This window comes from Piliocolobus tephrosceles, chromosome 1, assembly GCF_002776525.5.
Source record: "Piliocolobus tephrosceles isolate RC106 chromosome 1, ASM277652v3, whole genome shotgun sequence".
Lineage (NCBI taxonomy): Eukaryota > Metazoa > Chordata > Mammalia > Primates > Cercopithecidae > Piliocolobus > Piliocolobus tephrosceles.
This window is the reverse complement of record NC_045434.1, coordinates 40,321,851-40,343,292: the sequence shown is the minus strand read 5'-3', so window position 1 is coordinate 40,343,292 and position 21,442 is coordinate 40,321,851. Positions and strand designations below refer to the sequence as shown.

At 37.7% G+C, this 21,442-nt stretch overlaps 2 protein-coding genes across 2 annotated transcripts in view; one reads left to right on the top strand and one right to left on the bottom strand.

Moving 5' to 3' along the window:
• Positions 1 to 21,442, bottom strand: part of RGL1 (ral guanine nucleotide dissociation stimulator like 1) — a 289,540-nt gene that overhangs the window by 259,210 nt on the left and 8,888 nt on the right. The window lies entirely within an intron of this gene.
• Positions 12,842 to 19,708, top strand: APOBEC4 (apolipoprotein B mRNA editing enzyme catalytic polypeptide like 4). Its single transcript, XM_023203465.2, has 2 exons — positions 12,842 to 13,086; positions 17,313 to 19,708. The coding sequence occupies exon 2, from the start codon at positions 17,343 to 17,345 to the stop codon at positions 18,435 to 18,437; it is 1,095 nt and encodes a 364-aa protein (XP_023059233.2). The 5' UTR covers positions 12,842 to 13,086; positions 17,313 to 17,342; the 3' UTR covers positions 18,438 to 19,708.

Here is a 21,442-nt window from a genome sequence, read left to right as displayed (position 1 = left end):
TGTAAGGAGCTTGGAAGTTGCTACTCCATCCTAATATCAAGTAAAAACTGGATCAGACTGAAAAATCAACAACTCTTCTTAGAACCATCAGAAAAGTAGAGTTACAGGACAAACCACTGCCCCAAATATCAGAGAGATAGGAAGATACTGAGAATCATAATTTATCAGAACATAAACTCCCAAGCAAAAATCTCCACAGGAACAAGTGCTAGGATAGGAAAACCTGAACTGTAATTAATGGATTGTTAGAGGCTCAGTGGAGACAACAGTAAGTTTAAAACTCCAGAGAGACCCAGCCATATGGGGGCTTCCACACTTTCATAAGTTTTATATCCAGGAGCTCTACCTCACAGCAAATATCAGAGAAAAATTCCCTCATGATTCCAGCAGGGGGACACAAAATAAAACCAATTTTGAAATGTACCAGAGCATTCTGTTCTTAAGAAAGCCTGGCCTCAGAAGAAACTATTTTGCCAGGGCCTATTGGGGTTTGATCAGAGCCTAATCAACCTGGGGAAAGGGAAATAGCCAACCCCAGCTCCTTCTAGCTTTCCACATGGAAGAAAAGAAATACCCAATTCTAACCCCTTTTAAGTCATTCCTTCCCATGTAAAGTGTGGGAGCAGGAGTAGGGAGATGGAGAGAGACAGGGACAGGGAAACAGAGACGAAGTTCACAATTTAGGGGCATAGGCTCACCAAAAGACTGAGACTTACTCATAAGACCACAGAACGCTTCCTGATATGGTTTGGCTGAGTCCCTACCCAAATTTCATCTTGAATTGTAGCTCCCATAATACCTACATCATAGGAGGGACCTGGTGAGAGGTACTTGAATCATAGGGGTGGTTACCCCCATGCTGCTGTTCTCATGACAGTGAGTGAGTTCTCATGAGAGCTGATGGTTTTATAAGGTGTTCTTCCCCTTTTTGCTTGCCACTTCTCTCTTGCCTGCTGCCATGTAAGATGTGCCTTTATTTCTCCTTCACCTTCTGCCATGATTGTGAGGCCTCCCCAGCCATGTGGAACTGTGAGTGCATTAAACTTCTTTTTATTTATAAATTACCCAGTCTCAGGAATTTCTTCATAGTAGTATGAAAATGGACTAATACACTTCCCCTTCCTCCTACACCTTACCACTACATTACTAAAGTCCTATTTACTGTAGTTCTTTTTACCCAGTATATCACGTGTACCTTTTAACAAAAAATTATAAGGCAAACTAAAAGACAAAAAACACAGTTTAAAGATATGAAGAGACTGAACAAGCATATCTGAACAGAATCGCATATGGCAGAAACACTAGAATTACCAGACCAGAAATTTAAAACAATTGTGCTTCATATGCTAAGAACTTTAATGAAAAAAGTAGATAGCATGCAAGAACACGTATATAATGTAAACAGAGACATGAAAATTCTAAGCATGAAAAAGAAATCACAGAGATTACAAAAAAAAATAGTATAACAGAAATAAAGAATACCTTTGATGAACCCATTAGTAGACTGGACATGCTGAAGAAAGAATCTCCAAGCTTAGCGACATAACAATAAAAATGTCCATGTAATCCCAGCATTTTGGGAGGCCAAGGTGGGTAGATCACGAGGTCATGACATTGAGACCATGCTGGCCAACATGGTGAAACCCCATCTCTACTAAAAATACAAAAAATTAGCCGGGTGTGGTGGCATGCACCCTAGTCCCAGCTACTAGGGAGACTGAGGCAGGAGAATCACTTGAACTCGGGAGGCGGAGGTTGCAGTGAACCGAGATTGCACCATTGCACTCCAGCCTGGCGACAGAGTGAGACACCGTCTCAAAAAAAAAAAAAGAAAAAAAAATGTCCAATACCAAAAGCAAAAAGAAAACAGACTGAAAATAAAAACCCAGAACAGAATATCCAAAAGCTGGGGGACAACTACAAAGGGTGTAAATAGATGTAATGGAAATCCCAGGAGAGGAAAAAGAGAAAAGAACAGAAGCAATATTTGAAGCAATAATGAGTGAAAATTTCCCCCAAATTAATGTCAGACACCAATCCACAGATCTAGGAAGCTCAGAGAACACCAAGCAGGATAAATGCAAAACAAAAAGAAAACAAACAAAAACTATGCTTAGGCATAGATATTCAAATTTCAGAAAATTAAACATAAAGAAAAAATCATGGCCAGGTGTGGTGGCTCATGCCTGTAATCTGAACACTTTGGGAGACTGAGGTGGTAGAATCGCTTGATGCCAGGAGTTCCAGACAAGCCTGAGCAATATAGCGAGACACTATCTCTTTAAAATTAAATTAAGTTAAATTAAAAATAATTCATAAAACACCTTATGAACAGAGAAGTAAAGATAAAAATTACACCTGATTTCTCAAAAACAATGCAAGCAAGAAGAGAGTGGAAGAAAATATTTAAAGTGTTGACAGAAAAAAATCTCATCAACCTAGAATTCTGCACCCTGTGAAATTAACGTTCAGAAGTGAAAGAGAAATAAAGACTTTCTCAGACAAGCAAAAACTGAGAGAATTTGTTGTCAGTAAGCCTGAACTTCAAGTAATATTTTTAAAAGTTCTTCAGAGAGAATGAAAATGACATAGCTCAGAAACTTGGATTTACATAAAGAAAGGAAGAGCATTTGAGAATGAATACATGAGAGTAAAATAAAAACTTTCATTTTTTTATTCGTAATTGATCTAACAGATAACTGTTTAAAAGGATATTAGCAGCAATGCATTTAATTACACACACACACATATATAAGCATGTAAGTAAATAAATGACAGCAATGGTACAAAAGATGGGAGAGAAATATTTTGTTATTATATAGTACTTGTACTACCTGAAGCTGTATAGTGTTATTTGAAAGTGCACTTGGATTAGTTATAAATGAATACTGCAAACTCTAAGACAATCACTGAAAAACGTTTAAAAAGAAGTAGAACCGATAGGCTAAGAAAGGAGAGAAAATACCATCATATAGATTGCTCAATAAAAAAAAATAAAAGGTAGAAAAAGTGTGGAAGACAAAAACAGAAACAAAGAATAAGAGCAACAAATAAAAAACAGTACTAAATAAGGTAGATATTAATCCAAACACCAATAATGTCTTTAAACATCAATCATCTGGCTGGGCATGGTGGCTCACGCCCATGCCCAGCACTTTGGGAGGCCAAGGTGGGCCGATCACTTGAGGACGGGAGTTTGAGACCAGCCGGACCACCATGGAGAAACCCCATCTCTACTAAAAATACAAAAATTAGCTGGGCATTGTGGCACATGCCTGTAATCCCAGCTACTCGGGAGGCTGAGGCTAGAGAATCGCTTGAACCCAGGAGCCAGAGGTTGCGGTGAGCCGAGATCATGCCATTGCACTCTAGCCCGGGCAACAAGAGCAAAACTCCATCTCAAAAACTAAAAAAAAATCAATGATCTAAATACATCAATGAAAAGACAGATTGTCAGAATGATCTAAACAACCAAAACCTAGCCATATGTTGTTTAAAAGAAACCCACTTTAAATATAAAGGCATATATAGATTGAAAGAGATAAAGAAAGATATACCATGCTAACACTAATCGAAAGAAAGCTGAAGAGTAACTACATTAATTTCAGAGCAAACTTCAGAGCAAAGATAGTTGTCAAGAATAAAGAGAAGCATTACCAAATGGTTAAGGGATCAATACTCCAAGAAGACATATCAATGCTTAATGTGTGTGTGCCTAACAACAGAGTACCAAAATACGTGAAGCAAAAACAGATAGAACTTCAAGGAAAAAGATTAATCCAGTATTAAAATTGAAAACGTTAACACTCTTCAATCAGAATGGGCAGATACAACCTGCAGAAAATCAGTAAGGAAATAGCTGAACTCAACAGCACCATCAATCAACTGGATATAATTGACATTTATAAATTACTTCATTCAACACCAGTAGAATACACATTCTTCTTAAGCTCACATGAAACACTTACCAAATTGGCCATATCCTGGACCCTAAACCATACCTTCACAGATGTAAATGAATAGAAATCATACAATGTCTGCTTTCAGACCACAATGGAGTTACAACTAGAAATCAAAAACAGAAAGATGGCTGGAAAATTCCTGCCAGGCGTGGTGGCTCACACCAGTAATCCCAGCACTTTGGAAGGCTGAAATCAGGTGGATGGCCTGTGTTCAGGAGTCCAAGACCAGCCTGGGAAACACAGTGAAACCCCATCTCAATTTTTTAAACAAGGAAAAAGAAAGATATCTGGAAAATTCCAAAATACTTGGAAATTAAACAGCAAATTTCTAAATAACACATGGGTCAAATAATAAATCGCAAGAGAAATTTAAAACTATTGGAACTCAGTGAAAATACAATGTTTCAAAATTTGGGGGATGCAGCAAAAGCAATAATTAGATGGAAATATATATAAAATGCATATATTAGAAAAAAAGAAAGACGTAGGCCCAGGCTTGGTGGCTCATGCCTGTAATCCCAGCACTTTGGGAGGCCAAGGTGGGCGGATCACCTGAGGTCGGGAGTTCAAGACCAGCCTCACCAACATGGAGAAACCCTGTCTCTACTAAAAATACAAAATTAGCCAGGTGTGGTGGTACATGCCTGTAATCCCAGCTACTCTGGAGGTTGAGGCAGGAGAATCTCTTGAATCCGGGAGGCGGAGGTTGCAGTGAGCCGAGATTGTGCCATTGCACTCCCACCAGGGCAAAAGAGCAAAACTCCATCTCAAAAAAAAAAAGAAGAAAAGAAAGACCTTAAGTCAGTCATCTAAGCTTTCACTCTAGGAAACTAGAAAAAGTAGAGCAAATCAAATTCAAAGTAAGGAGAAAAAAATGAAATAATAAAAACCAGTGCAGAAATCAATAAAATTAAAAACAGAAAATCAATGGAGAAAATCATTAAACCAAAAGCTGATAGGTTTTCTTTCAAGATAAATAAAATCAATCAGCCTCAAGCCAGGTTAACTAAGAAAAAACAGAAGGACACGAATTACTAATATCAGAAATGAAAGAGGGGACATCACCACTACGGATCTCACAGACATTAAAAGGATAATCAAGGAGCATGATGAACAATCTATGCTCACCAATTTGACAACCTAGATGAAATGGATGAACTCCTTGAACGATATGATCTTCCAAAGCTTACACAAGATAAACAGGCAGTCTTAATAGGTCTATATCTATCAAAGACATTGAATCAACAATTAACAACCTTCCAAAACACACAGCACCAGGCACAGAGAGGTTCACTGAATTCTACCAAAAATTTAAGGAAAACATTTAATTATCTACAATGTCTTCCAGAAGATAGAAGCGAGTGGAATACTTACTAACTCATTTTATGAGACCAAGATTACTGTTATAACAAAACCAGACAAAGACACTACAAGAAAAGAAAACTATAGACCAGTATCTCTCATAAACATAGATGTAAAAGTTCTCAACGAAAGTATTAGCAAATTGAATTCAAGAATATATAAAAAGAATTACACATCACAACCAAGTGGGATTTGTCCCAGCCATGCAAAGCTGATTCAACATTTGAAAATCCATTAATGTAATCCATCACATCAACAGACTAAAGAAGAGAAATCCTATGATTTTTCCACATATCAATGAATGTGGAAAAGGCATTTGACAAAATCTAACACCCATTAATGATTTTTTAAAAAAAACTCTGCAAACTAGGAAGAGGAACTTTCTCATCTTGATTTTTAAAAAATCTACAACTAACATCATACTTAATGATAAAAAACATAAAGCTTCCCACTAAGATTGGGAACAAGGCAAGGATGTCCCCGCCTACCACTGCTTTTCAACGTTATACTGGAAATGCTAGCTAACACAGTAAGACTGGGGGGAAAAAGTATACTGGTTGGAAAGGAGGAAATAAAACTGTCTTTGTTTGCAGATGACATGATCATCTATGTAGAAAATCCAAAAAGAATTGACCAAACAACTCCTGGAACTACAATAAGCAATTACAGCAAAGTTACAGGATACAAAGTTAACATTTTTTTCTTGTCCTTAGCTTTATCACTGTCTCACTTCTGAAATATGATTTTTCCCATTTATCCAAGACTAGTTCATACATTTGAAATTATTTTCTTTTGCTGAAAAAGTAGGATGTGATAGCAGGATTATGGCATTTAAAAAAAAAAAAAAAAAAAAAGAGTATGCCCTCTGGAGTTAGAGTGCGAGTGCTCTGGGTTCAAATCCCAGCTCTGCCAGTTACTAGCTATATAATCTTGAGCAACCAACTCTGAGTCCAAATTCCTTTATTTGTCAGATAAAAATTATAATAATACTAACCTAATAGGGATATGAGGCATGTAAAATTTTTGCCACAGAGTATGCATTCAGTAAATGTTAGTCTCTGTTCAACAAATTATATTTTCATTTAAATTCTTCATCATTTCCCAGCATCACCCACAAGACCAAACAAAGATCAAGACACCACAAGAAACAAACAAACAAACAAACGAAAAACTATAAGGCAATATATCTGATGAGTATGGATGAAAACATTTTCAATAAAATACAAGCAAATCAAATTCAACAACACATCAAAGAAATTATACAAACTGTGCATGGTGGCTCACACCTGTACTTAACAGCACTTCGGGAGACCTATGAGGGAGGATCACTTGAGGCCAGGAGTTCAAGACAAGCCTTGGCAACATAGTGAGAACCTGTCTCTAGGAAACATAAAAATAAAAAAATTAGCCATGCATGCTGGTCCATGTCTATAGTCCCAGCTACTCAACAGGCTGAGGCAGGAAGATGGCTTGAGCCCAAGGAGTCATGGCTGCGGTGGGCCATGTTGGTGTCCCTGCACTCTGGACAACAGAATGAGAGCCTGCCTCAGAAAATATAAAGATAAAAATAAATACATAAATTTTAAACATAAAAAAATTGTTTAAAGATATCACAACATGACCAAGTGGGACTTATCCTTAGAATGCAAGGTTAATTTAACACATGCATATCAAACAAGGTGATACAACAAATTAACAGAATGAAAGATTAAAACCACATACATCTCAGAAAAAGTGTGACAAATTTCAACATCCTTTCCTAATAAAAAAAAACAAAATAGATACTTTAAAAAACTTCTTCAACACAATAAAAGCCATTTATGAAAAGCCCCCAGCTAACATCAAAATCAATGGAGAAAAACTGAAAGCTTTTCCTTCAAGATCCCATACAAAGCAAGGATGCCTTCTACTCAATACAGTACTGGAAGTACTACCAAGAGTAATCAGTTAAGAAAAGAAAAAAATGCATTCATACTGGAAAGGAAGAAGTAAAATTATCTCTGTAAATGGCATGATCCTATATGAAAAAAACTGTAAAGAACACAAAACAAATTAAGTTGCAGGATATAAAAATCAACACACAAAACACAGTTGCATCTCTTTACACCAATAATAATCTATCTCAAAAGGAAATCAAGAAAAATTCCCATTTATAAAAAAGAATAAAATACTTAGGAATAAATGTAACCAATGAGTTGAAAGATCTATACACTGAAAACTGTAAAACATTGATTAAAAAAAACTGAATAAGACACAAATAAATGGAAAGATGTCTCTCATATTCATGGACTGGAAGAATTAATATTGCCAAAATGTCCATATGGCCAAAAGTGCTATACAGATTTAACAGAATCCCCTATCAAAATTCCAAGGACATTTTTCACAGAAATAAAAAAAATTCTAAAATTCATATGGAACCACAAAAGACCCAATAAGCAAAGCAATCTTTTTTTTTTTTTTTTGAGACGATTTTGTGAACTTAGTTAAGAGTCTGCCTAAGTTCACTGATTTTGTTTTGTGGGGAAAGAATGTAAAGCAAACATTGGGTAGTTTGGCTAGAGCACAATTACTAGATTTTCTGATTTTCAAAAACTTTAAAAAGAAAGTTTGATGTGCTATTTTCACAATTTTCAGTAGCAAATAAATGTGGGTATAGAAAAACAATAAAATTGATATATTTGAGTACCCTGTAAAAACTCTTGGATGAGTGCCAGGGCTCACGCCTATAATCCTAACATTTTAAGAGGCTGAGGCAGGCAGACTGCTCGAGCCCAAGAGTTCAAGACCAGCCTGGGCAACATGGCAAAACCCTGTTCTCTATTAAAAAATTAAATAAAACAAAAACCAATCTTGTTCTCCTTGATTTTATGCTTGTTCTTACTATGCATTAAGTGAACAATAATTGTATCCTCAAAAAATGAAAAATTAACATCTTGAGTTTTTGAAATTGCTTTAAGATCTCTTCCTCTATTCTCATCAACATACTTCTTGAGACTGGCTTTCTCTATTATGGTGCTATTAAAACAAAGCATAAAATTAGGTTAGATATACATTACATCCTGCAAATATTGTTATCGTCAATTCAACATAAAGTAAAAAGCAAAAAGCAAGTTAGTTGGTCACAATTATAACAGTATAAATAAATATGCAAAATATTCATAAAATGTATGTATATACAATTGTGTATTAAATATAGAGATTAACTACATCCTTGATAACTTTTCAATTTAATTACAATTGTAGGATATAATGAGAGTAATAGTGATTCTCTATATTAATTACCTATATCCATACTTTCAATAAACAACATATATAGTTTTGTAATTCTTTTCTTTTTCCAATATTTGTTCTGTTCATATATACATAAATACAGACATATAAACCAATGAAACAGAACAGAACCCAGAAATAAACCCATGCATGTATGGTCAATTGATCTTCGACAAGCATGTCAAGACACAATGGGAAAGGATAGTCTCTTCAACAGATGGTAATGAAGAAAACAGTATATTCACATACAAAAAAATGAAATTGGACCTTTGTCTTACATCATACACAAAAATCACTCATGACGGACTAAAGACTTAAACATAAGACTTGAAACTAAAACTCTTACATGAAAACATAGGAGGGTAAGTTTCATAACTTTCGTCTTAGCAACGATTTCTTGGATATGACACCAAAAATACTGGCAACAAAAGCAAAAATAGAGAAGTGCGCTGTTTATATTTATTGAGGTGTAATTTTAAAATATTATAGCTGTTGATCTGTTTATATCTGTTTAATTACAAAAAAAGGTTTATGTTCTATATGGTTTTGTTCTTCTTTCTATAATATCATTTTTATTAACTTTTACAAAAGTATTAGTGTATGATGTGTTAAAAGAAAAACATTAGACAAATTAAATTTAACAGAGTTTAATTGAGCAAGGAACGACTAGCAAATCAGGCAGTTCCCCAAACCAGAATAGGTTCAGAGCATCTTCAGCGCTGCTTCATGATCAGAGAGGATTTGTGGACAAAAACGGAAAGTGGCATAAGGAAAATGGAAGCGAGATACAGAAACAGCTGGATTTGTTACAGCTTGGCATTTCCCTGATTTGAACACGGTTTGAACTGTTGGCTGCCTCTGGCCAAAACTTGGTTAATTGGTACAAGAGTAGGTTATAGTCTATTTACATTCCAGTTAGGTTACAGTTCTCTGTGTACGAAGAAACCTTTAGGCTGAACTTAAAATCTGTAAGGAGGCAGCTTTAGGCTAAACTTAATTTAACAATTCCCCACCTTGAATCGAACAATGAGAACACTTGGACACAGGAAGGGGAACATCACACACTGGGGCCTGTGGTGGAGTGGGAGGAGGGGGGAGGGATAGCATTAAGAGATATACCTAATGTAAATGACGAGTTAATGGGTGCAGCACACCAACATGGCACATGTATACATATGTAACAAACCTGCACGTTGTGCACTTGTACCCTAGAACTTAAAGTGTTAAAAAAAAAAAAAAATCCCACCTTTTGGTCAACCTCTCAATTTTGACACTGACAAAAACTTTAGGCATTGATGTCACTCTGTTGCCATCATAAATGTACTTATTTGGTCTCAGATCCCACTGGGAAAGAGCAGAACAGTTGATTTTTTAGGTGGGAACAAAGATTTCGGGTTACTTTTTTGTAAGAGTTAGATAGCCATGGGGACCTCCTTGTGCTGGAATCTCCTGTTTTCATGAGAAAGAAAAAAAAGAAGAAAAAAAACCTGGTCTGCTTTGGGATCTATCTGTTTCCTTAAAATTTCAGTTTATGTCACGTTTAGCACGACTGACTCCATTTTGGTCTGGTCTGGTTGGCTGGGGCCTAGTGTACAAGCTCAGCCCAAAACAATGGCCTCCCACCACTATGTTTTGGTTTGGAAACGTCAATTGGTGCGTTCCCACAGATAGTTGGAAGCCTTCTTTAGAGCATCTGAACAGTCTCTGGAAGTAAAGATGGTGCCTTTACCCTACACTTTTCCCCAGCTTAAGTTTTAGGAGTCATTTTTAATTCTAAACATTTACTGCTGTTTCCCCTAGGATAAAGAGGAAAATCAACATGGAGGAATTCTGGGAGAAAGTCTGTGGTGTTAGCAAATTAAGGGTGGCCCTACAGAAAGCTCCCTGCTGTTAAGACTGTGCTGCCACCTTGTGGCCATCCTGTTTATGACCCCGAGCTCGAAGATCCACCCTCTACTTTTTTGTCTCCTTTTGGTCTCAACTCCAGTGCTTTTCTTATCTCATCTTTCCTATCTGACTCCTTAGTGAGCTCCATGAAATCGACTTAATTCTCTGATCTTTACTTGAAGCTTGCTTTCTAAATTCAGTTCCTTTTATCACGTAGTTTGTTACTGCTACACGAATTTGAGCATTATTGTTCAGTGTCAACCAAACTGCTACTAAAGTGATGAATTACATAATTACTTGGGTACAGTAGGTTCAAATAAAACTTTAACATTTTAACAATAACTTATAAATATTTTACTTCCTGCCACCCAAAGAGAAAGTTGCCTTACAAGCAGCAACTAGCAACACACAAGCCATCTTGGATATACCCCAAATTGGGCTGCCAGAACATAGATCAATAATTTTTGGAGTGCCAAACTAAGTAAATGTCTCTTAAAAATTTAGATCATTGTAGGAGAGTTTGATCTTTGTAAATCTTCTTCATTATAATCTCCTAATATCTTTATATAAATAATGTACATCATAACTCATCTGAATGAAGATGAAACATGGCAGATTAACAAAGGAAGACAGAATAGAGAAGAAAGGAGTCTGTTGGGGAAGCTAGACATTTCTTCCAAGCATTTCCTTTCTATGTCATTTTCGCTGTGAACAGGAACCATTATAAAGGCCGTTTGTTTCTTCATGATGAAATTCAGTCTTACAAGTCATTCTGTGCAACCTAAATGGAATGTTGACAACTTAACCTTCCTTGAAGTCTTCCTACATCTAACAGACAACTACCTTCAAAGAATAATGGCTAATTGGGGTTGCCTATCCCTAAAATCACCCTAAAATGCAACTGGTAAATGTGCTAGTGGACAAAGGCTCATTTTTCCTGTTTCTTTAGGCTTAACCTTACACGGATGTATCATTTGCTGAGTATCTAATCCACCATGCAAGGTGCACAGTGCACCTGGGATGCTGGTGCAGATCTGGGGACTGTATTTTTTTGTCTTTTCCTCCCCTCACTGGAATCTGTCAGACAGCTAATACTTTCTTACAGAACTGAGCAGGCCCTGAGAACTTGATTCTTCAGCTAGCAGGAGAAAAACCCTAACACGTTCTCTTCAACAGTCAGCTATTATCCTTTTACCCAACTTTTGATAATATTTTTAATGTTTGCAATAGATTATCATTTATTAGGATGAAATAAAAGATGAGCTATGAGGATCGACTTTCAGTTTCATATTGACAAGTTCATTCAGTTAGAAGATGCAAGCAATGAGAACAAAGGGATAACCCATGGCAAACGGTGGGAAAGGGCCAGGACGCAGCAGTGACCCTGTGCCAGAGCAAGCACCAAGGAAGATGGAACTGAAAATAACCAGCTGAGGAGTTCATGAACACATCTGTGGCCCTTAGGAAACAAAAACATCTCGTCTAGTAGGAGGACTCTGGATGAGAAAGGATGTGTGCTGTGGTGCAGACTGGAAGTCTGACTGTGGAAACAGGCGTGGCAAAGCTTCGAGAAGACAGAAGGTGCCCTCTGGGTGCTCAGTATCCCTGAGTTATTTTTAGAGTATGTCTGCTTACAGCCAGTAGTTACTACTGGAATGTACACGATAGTGATCCCCACTCGCTCCTTCAGGTGGTGAAGGAAGAGGAATGAGGGAATAATCCAGAGTGATTCACAAACAGTGAATCGTGACTATCAATGAGCTTTGTGTCTAGGAGATGATGTGGGGGTCAAGGGAGACTAAGGAAAAGAATGGAGAAGGACAAGTGGCTCTTCAGTTAGCCACAGAGAAGGGGCTACAACTGATCCAGGAACAAATCTTGTCTTAAACTGGAGGGAACCACATACATACCAATAGCAAGAGTCTCCCAGGCAATTTCTAAGAGGAGGGAAACTGCTAACACATAGCCTAGGTTTAGACAGAATCAAAAACACCCCCTTCAGGAACTATGGCCCCTTAGAGGAAGTTAACTCTCTGCTCCCTCTCACAGAGGGCAAGCCTCCCAAGGAGGAGCCCTGGCACCTGCGCAGGCAACAGAACCGCCAGGCCTGGCACCCTCTCTAGACCAGGAGAAAGGTGCTGAGGAGCAGGCCCTCAGAACTTGATTTTTCAGCTAGCAGGAGAAAAACCCCAACACATTCTCTTCAACAGTCAGCTATTATCCTTTTACCCAGACTGGAATATGCAGTCCTGTATATTTTCATCTTTGGAACAGGTGGCTTGATATGCAAATAAAGTAATAAGTGTCAGAGCTGTATCCTAGCAGTAGCTACTTTGCAAACGTTACCATGGCAGCCATTCAACAGTGTTCTTAGAGGTAGCCACACCTCAGCAAGGTCTTTCTAACTTGGAACAGCAAAGTTCAAATGAACAAATAGACACAAACTGTGAAAGAGTCCTGAACCCATTACAAGGTGAATGTTTACAGCACAATTGCCCTCTGAAGCTACTTGAAACAGGGCATGGGACTTAAAGGAGAAAAAGAAGGAAATGGACCATCTCTTCTAACACCTGGAATGTGATCCAAGCCTGGAGACAAATTGATGGTAATTATAACTGCTAACATTTGTTTTTAGCTGCTAACAGATTGTGCACAGATTGTGAAGGGCAAACTCCATTCTCCAACTACTCCAGTGCAAACTGCTTTAACAGTACTCACTAAATCCTACTTGAGTGAAATGAGAGCAGATTGTCCTTATGGTGTGGTTCATTTATGTTAAACTATGGCAAACTGGGACTGTCCTCCCACAGTCCCAGTCCAGGGGCCACTCACAGCCCGATGCAGAGAGCCCTACAGCACACTGGGCTCTACACATCTCTGTTCTTACTGCCAGCAAATCTGCTCTACAGAGTATAACATGTATTTCCCAAGCACAGACAAAGCAAAAGGAAAAGGGCTAGACATCAGCTGCTGGGGAAACAAGTCTTAAGCAACCTGGCTTGTGAGCCAATCAAGGTTCCTGAGGTAGGTCCTGAGCCAAAATGGGGTACATTTCCACCTGGTTAGGGAAGAATAAAATAACGGATACCAAAAGTTAACAAGATAATCTGTGATCGGTAACAAATTGATACAATAAACCATGAATTCTATGAGAGTTCAAAGAGGGCAACAGTTCTTTCCTGCTTCCTCTTCAAATAAGGGTGATCAAAGAACAAGCCCAGAAAGACGCTGAAAAAGTGAAAACTTCACCAATAGGAAACTACAGTTTGTTGACACTGAAAAGCCATCAGCAAGAATGAGACTACAGAGCTCCCTCCACTATGTGTCAAAGCCACAGTTCTCTCCATCTCCTTAAAGACAGGAATGATGTATCATTTCTGGCTAAAACAGTCACAGAAGACAGGGGTGCAAAGGAAGGAGGCTTAGAAAAGCAATAGGGAGTTTGCATTTTGCTACCTTTATCTAAAAACACACAAAGGGTAATTTTGTTTCCCAAAAGGGTAATTATGGGACCACTATATATAGTTAACTCCACATACGCATCACCTGAAGAAATAGTAATAAAGACAGAAAAGTGCCTCTTGGTTCTGTTTCCATAATATTTAGCCAAATCAATCTGTAAATTGTCTATGGGTGAGTTGAAATTGTAATTTGAGCAGTAACCTGGATGTCTGACGTACCACCCAGGGGTCGACCACATCAAGGGCACAATATTAAAAAGCATGAGAGTTTGGGCTTGGTTGTGGCAAGTTCTGATGGAGAGATCCATCCAGCCTGATGAAGGCTAAGCGAGGAGGAGGTCCAGGGAGGAAACAATGCTGGGGAACAAGCAAGAAATGGCATCAGGTTCCAAGAGATCGTCCACTGCCAAGGGTTAAATCCAGCTCTCTGGAAGGAAAGCTATGACAAGGTCTAGGAAGCCTCAGGGCAGGAATTCAGTTACATCAAGAAAGCATAGTACTAAGGAACAAACAAAGCTCATGTCCAATCCTATGGATTAAGATGACACAGCAGAGGCTAGGAGAAATCTAGAATCTGGTGGGTATGTGGTGCCAGAGTTACTGCAGGATATCAGCCACTAAGATAACAGTGACATGAGTAAAGCCACACTCCACCTATAGCTGGATTGAGGCTTTTAACATATTTTCTGCCCAGGACAGGATAGCATAGGAACTCTGCAGGTTTCAGGCTAGAGATCAAGCTGTATCAAATACAGCAATGACTGAGCTGATCTGGGCTGAGGAAGACAGAAGGTGAACAGAGCACTTCCATATGAGAGGCCATAATTTATTTATTAGCACAAGGATTTATGATAAGTGAGATTTTGAAAAGTGAAAAATATATTCTGTTGCAATGGTCAGGTTTACCTCATTTAAATTTTCTGCCTTATCAGTTTTGTTATCTGACAAAGTTAAATGTAAAACATGAAACCATAAATACTAGAAGAAAATATGGGGAATACTTAATTATGCTTTCATGAGGAAGGCATTTCTAAATACATTAAGAAAAAACCATAGGAGTAGAGACTGGACCACATAAAAATGTAAATTTTGGTGCAATTAAAATAATATTGGCATAATTAAAAAGCTGTATAAACCAGGTAAAATATTTGCAACAAATGTGGCAGATTTAATATTCTTGATGCATAAAGATGTCTTGCAAACCAATAAGGAAAACCTCACCCAAAAAAACAGGTAAAAAATCAAATATATTTCACAGAAGAATAAATACCACAGACCAATAAGCATGTCAAAAAGTGTTCAACTTCACTAGAAATAGTAAAGGCACACATTATAGCAACAAAAAATACCAATGCTCACTTCTCAAATTAATGTGATAAGATTGGTACACCTTCCTAGGCAGTGATTTGACAATGTTTGACCTAATACTATGATTTCTAGTAATCTAAAAAAAAAAAAAAAAAAAAAATCTGATTCTTTATAATAAATATCATATATGTAATAATTTATTTACAGAAATATTCACCAGTGTTATAATAATTAAAAGAGGCAAGAAACTGAATGTTACAGTTACATAATAAAAAACTCATTAGCCATGAATATTGTGCTTTTTGTTTTTTGTTTTGAGACAGAGTCTCACTCTGTCGCCCGGGCTAGAGTGCAGTGGCACAATCTTGGCTCACTGCAAGGTCTGCCTCCCAGGTTCATGCCATTCTCCTTCCTCAGCCTCCCAAGTAGCTGGGAAGACAGGTGTCCGCCACCACGCCCGGCTAATTTTTTGTATTTTTAGTAGAGACGGGGTTTCACCTTGTTAGCCAGGATGGTCTCAATCTCCTGACCTTGTGATCTGCCCACCTTGGCCTCCTAAAGTGCTGGGATTACAGACATGAGCCACCATGCCCAGCCGAATATTGTGTTTTTTAAAGAATTTTTAATAATATGGGAAAATGCTCATGGCACAATATTAAGTGAAAAAGCAGGCTATAAAACATGACTTTATTTATATTATACATAACTTACACATATAGCAAAAAGACCGGAAGGAATAGACCTGTGAATAAGCATGTCAAAAAAGTGATGGAAGGCTGGGCATAGTGGCTCACACCTGTAATCCCAGCACTTTGGGAGGCCAAAGTAGGAGGATCACTTGAGCCCAGGAGTTTGAGACCAGTGTGGGCAACATAGCAAGACCACATCCCTCCTAAAAAATAAAAAAATTACCTGGGCATGGTGGTGCATACCTGTGGTCTCAGCTACTCGGGAGACTGAGACAGGAGGATCACTTGGGCCCAGAAGGTTGGGGCTGCAGTGAGCCATGATCATCCCACTGCACTGCAATCTGAGCAAGAGAGCAAGACTGTCTCAAAAACAAACAAAATAGGTAGCTCCTAGGGCATTATAGGAACAATGATAACTGAATGAATATTTTTTAAAGGAAAAAAATCATTACTTAATGATCTCAGCTTTTTTAGTTTAACATCCCAGAAACTACTGATTTGAAATATTCCAAAGAACTAGATTTGCTCTCTGTAACAATAATTTTTCAAAAATCTTCTAACAAGACCGACTCACTGGAAAGAAAACTCTACATGTCAATGAATGAGTGTCCACAACCGAAAGAATACTCAAGTGGCACTTCCAGGAAGTCTCTACCATTAAGCAAAAGAGATCCCATGATCCTAGTCTCAGGAAAAAAAAAAAAAAAAAAAAAAAAACCTCCAAATTATTGCCAGTGATTTTAAGAAAGATGATGTTAAATGCTAGTACACTCAATAGTTCTGCACAATACATGAGTTCTGCACAATACTTAACATATTCTGAGAAGAAAGATCATGAATAAAATGCAAAACCCTTTTTTGTACTTTTATAATTAGCAATAATCTAGATAACCCTAGGATTTGTACTTTTACTACTAACAGCTAATATTTACTGAGTCCTGACAAGCACATAGCGAAGCATTTTTGCCCAAGACCATCTTATGAGGTAAGTACTATTAATATCTTCATTTTACAGACAAGTAATCTGTGGCTCCCAAATGTTAAATAACTTGCCAAAGACCACTAAGCTGATAATTGGCCAAGCCCAAATTTAAAACCAGACAGTCTGTTTCTAGAACTTGCATTGTTAACTCATTTGCTTTACTGACTTGGAATCTATGAAACAGGTAAAGTTGAAGAATGCCTCTCCTGTTTCTTTTCCATGCTCTAGGAGTCTCAATAAAAATTAATGAATCCTGAGTTTTTAAATCTATGCATATATCACTATCTTTATTATGCTACTTTCTTTAAAGAAAGTATGGTTTAATAAATTAATGCACTGTCTTCAGTTTTTCCTGCACTGGTTTCATATGTAATTTCTCTTCCTTGTTTAGGTTTGCGGCTAGAAGACAGTAAATCTAGCAATGGAGCCCACATATGAGGAATACCTAGCAAATCATGGAACAATAGTAAAGCCTTATTACTGGCTAAGCTTCTCTCTAGATTGCGCTAATTGTCCTTACCATATTCGAACAGGTGAAGAAGCGAGAGTTTCCCTCACAGAATTTTGTCAGATTTTTGGATTTCCTTATGGGACAACATATCCTCAAACAAAACACCTCACATTTTATGAATTAAAAACTTCTTCTGGTAGCCTAGTGCAAAAGGGCCATGCTAGCAGTTGCACTGGGAATTATATCCATCCAGAATCAATGCTCTTTGAAATGAATGGTTACCTTGACTCAGCCATATACAATAATGACAGCATCAGGCATATCATTCTGTATTCCAACAACTCCCCTTGTAATGAAGCTAACCACTGCTGCATCAGCAAAGTGTACAATTTCCTGATTACATATCCAGGCATCACTCTTAGTATTTATTTTTCTCAGCTCTATCATACCGAGACAGACTTTCCTGCCTCCGCATGGAACCGCGAAGCTCTCCGGAGCCTGGCCAGCTTATGGCCGCGGGTTGTTTTGAGTCCAATAAGTGGAGGGATTTGGCATTCTGTCCTCCACAGCTTTGTTAGTGGTGTCTCAGGATCACATGTTTTTCAGCCCATTTTAACTGGGAAAGCACTGACTGACAGGCACAATGCATATGAAATCAATGCCATAACAGGTGTAAAACCTTACTTCACTGATGTTCTTCTTCAGACGAAAAGGAATCCGAACACAAAAGCTCAGGTGGCTTTAGAGAGCTACCCCTTAAACAATGCCTTTCCCGGACAGTCTTTTCAAATGACGAGTGGAATACCTCCAGACCTCAGGGCTCCTGTTGTTTTTGTGCTATTGCCTCTCAGGTACTTACCACCAATGCATATGGGCCAAGACCCAAATAAACCCAGGAATATCATAAGGCACTTAAATATGCCTCAAATGTCATTCCAGGAAACCGAGGACCTTGAAAGGCTTCCCACTAGAAGGTCAGTGGAGACAGTGGAAATCACAGAACGGTTTGCAAGTAGCAAAGAGGCAGATGAAAAGAGGAAGAAGAAGAAGAAAGGGAAGAAATAAAATCTACCTTCCCACAACATGAAACCAATTACCAGCAGACTTATTAGATAGACAATAAAAATCTGGAAACTTTCTCTCTTAGGGCTGAGCCAAGAAGGAGATAAACTGACCACTAAAAGCAAACCTTGAATTGTTTACCATATGAACTGTTATAAAGTTACACTCTTTTAAACATAATCCAAAATGTTTCCATAAGCAACTTGATCTCTCTCCTTTGAAAGTGGCAGTATCAAAATGGAACCATTAGCAGATTGCTAATATTTTGGTGCAGAAAAGGAATCTCATTATTCTATTCTACTCACATCACCTTTTCACTACAAATGCCCATGGACAAAATAACTACCTAAATTGGTTTCAGTAAAAAAATTTACTGCAAAACTGAAAAACAGCCTGAAGCTACTGACATTAAGTGCTGTTTGCAAGAGCAAACCAGTGATTTTCTACTAATTGTTAATCATGGACAGAAGATTTTAGGTAGTTCATTTTTTTCTAAAGTGATTCAAAATAGTTTTATGTGGGAAAAAGCACTTCTGCTGATTACGTATAGCTATAAAGATTAAAACCTAGCCACCTGCTCAGTTTGATCTTCCCCAGCTCAGACCTCTCCCTTCTGAGCAGACGATAGAGGCAAGATGATACATGAGAACCTCCAATGGCTGCTGTCATCACATACCATATAAAATCCAAGTTCCTCTTACTGGCTTTCAAGGATCCTCCTTTAACTGTCTGTTGCCTTGTGTCATCAGCAAGATCATAAGTACCCACAGGTCAGGCACTGTCTCTCCCTTCTCTTTAACTTTTCCCTTAGGATCTAGCACATTATCCAGCAAAATGTGGGTAGCAAGGCTGAAATGACATCTCAATAACTTCACCAATGACTATGAGTCAACATCCCTTCTCCACCCTGGCTTAAAGCCTACTTAACCATCCTGCAACAGACGTTTTTCTTTTTGTTAGCATCCATTCCCCCTTCTAATGCAGCTCCTAGTGCATAATGTGTGTTTTACTTCCCTCCTTTCTGACTCCATCCTTGTCACGAGTGAATATTTGTACCTTCTCTTAAAATCTTCAAAACACACTTCTAGGAAGTGCTCCTTGGCTAATCCTCTAAGCACTTAAATGAAAGCACTTTGCTTATGCTTATTTCACATTTGCTGCCACTTGCCTCTTTGAAATATGTAAAGATACATTACAAGAAAAATGTGCATTTACTTGTAACTTGCTATTTTTTTCTCTATATATATGTATATAAAGCTCCTATTATCCTAAGCTAATAAAAGAGTTTGCCATGACATTAAAACATGTAATACTCCATGAAGGAGGAGGAGAAAGAAAACTGTATTTTAGGAATAGCAATTAGTATTGTGGTTAAAATAAACATGAATAAAAAGTTTAAAACAAAGTTCTATTGTTAGCATACAAATTTTAATGGAATTACTGGAATACAGTTTTATTGTGGTTATATAGTGAGTATTATTTAAAGAAGTACTGTTGAGGTGTATTTTTATTTCATGAAATCCTATGTCCACAATTTGAGATACTGAGTTAAAAAGATCCCAAATGACAAATCCAGCATCTCTGATCATTATTAAAATAGATCCAATTTGTTGCCAGAATATGGCAGACTACAACATGAACCAGGCTACAGAGAATCCAGTTAGAAACACGGTCTGAAATAGATGATGAACTTATATTTCTAATGTGAACCTGGATATCAATGGTATACAACAAAAGGAGAAGTTGCCAGAACTATAGGAAAGAAAAGTGCCTTTGGCAGTTAAATTTTGTAATGATTTGATAAGACTAGGGCTAGGAAGAAGATTACTGACAGGTCATAAGCCCAGGCCAATACAGCCAACCTTAGACAAAAGACTGTTAGAAGAGCATAAAGATATACTGCCCAAGGCAAGTAATCTGTTTCCTCATCTACAAAACAAGAAAGGTGGGCTAGTTCATCTTTAAGGTTTGTTTCAGCTCCATCTCCTGTAAGAAGGCACATAGCAAAGCAACAGTTCCAAAAAGTGAGATCCTGCAGTGCAGTGATTAGCTTTCCTTGCTCACTACACAGTGATTCTTGGTCATGTCAGGCTGGCCCAGCGATTGAGAGAGAGAAGTTGGGTTGCTCCACCCATCTTCAGCAAACTGGCAATGTTGATATGGAAGAATATCTCTGCCACCACACATATAGAAATAACAGAAATAAAGAAAATAGAAGTAAATTAAGGCAGCTAGTAATATGATGATCTGGAAAAGGCATTGGGATATATCCCAAGAAAACAATGAGACTGAAGGGAGGGACACATTATCTTGGTGACTCTACCAAGGTCCAGGGTTTGGGGGTCTTAGTTTTGCACGCTCAACTACCTACTTAGTAAGTACAGGGAGAATGGATTTACTCATGGGAAGCAGGTTTGGATTAACAAAGCTCTTGAGATTGACATGTAAAGACAAAAAACTAATGTACTGATTTCTAGTAAGACTTATAACTAGATATGCAAGCATATATTCAAGTCATCCAGGTTATATAGCCTCTCCATGTACATAAGCTACATTGCAAGTCAAATTATCATAAGGTTGCCTTATGGATTAGAGGAGTCCATTATTTGACTCAAGTGTTTAGTGCTATCAGATTCTGCTTTCATAGTGGTGATTGACATCTGCTTAGAATGAAGTGGTGGATGGGGTATGTACAAGGGCATCTCATTCCCGGACAGTGTTTGGGAGGGTCCAGACAGCAACGACAACACAAACCTCTATGACCAACTCCTGTCATGGCATTGATTTTCTATGTGACTAGAAATCTGTTTTCTATGTTTCATCAAGCTACAATCCAATCCATAAAATACTAAATAGATGAGAATTAATCAAGCTATAATCTAATCCTGCTGATCTGAGAGCAAATCCTATTTCTTTAAATTGCCATTACACCTTTTTTATTCATAGTATATGCAATCCAAAAAGTTCCACAGAATGGAATCTTACTCTTCTTACTGGTTTTTAAGGAA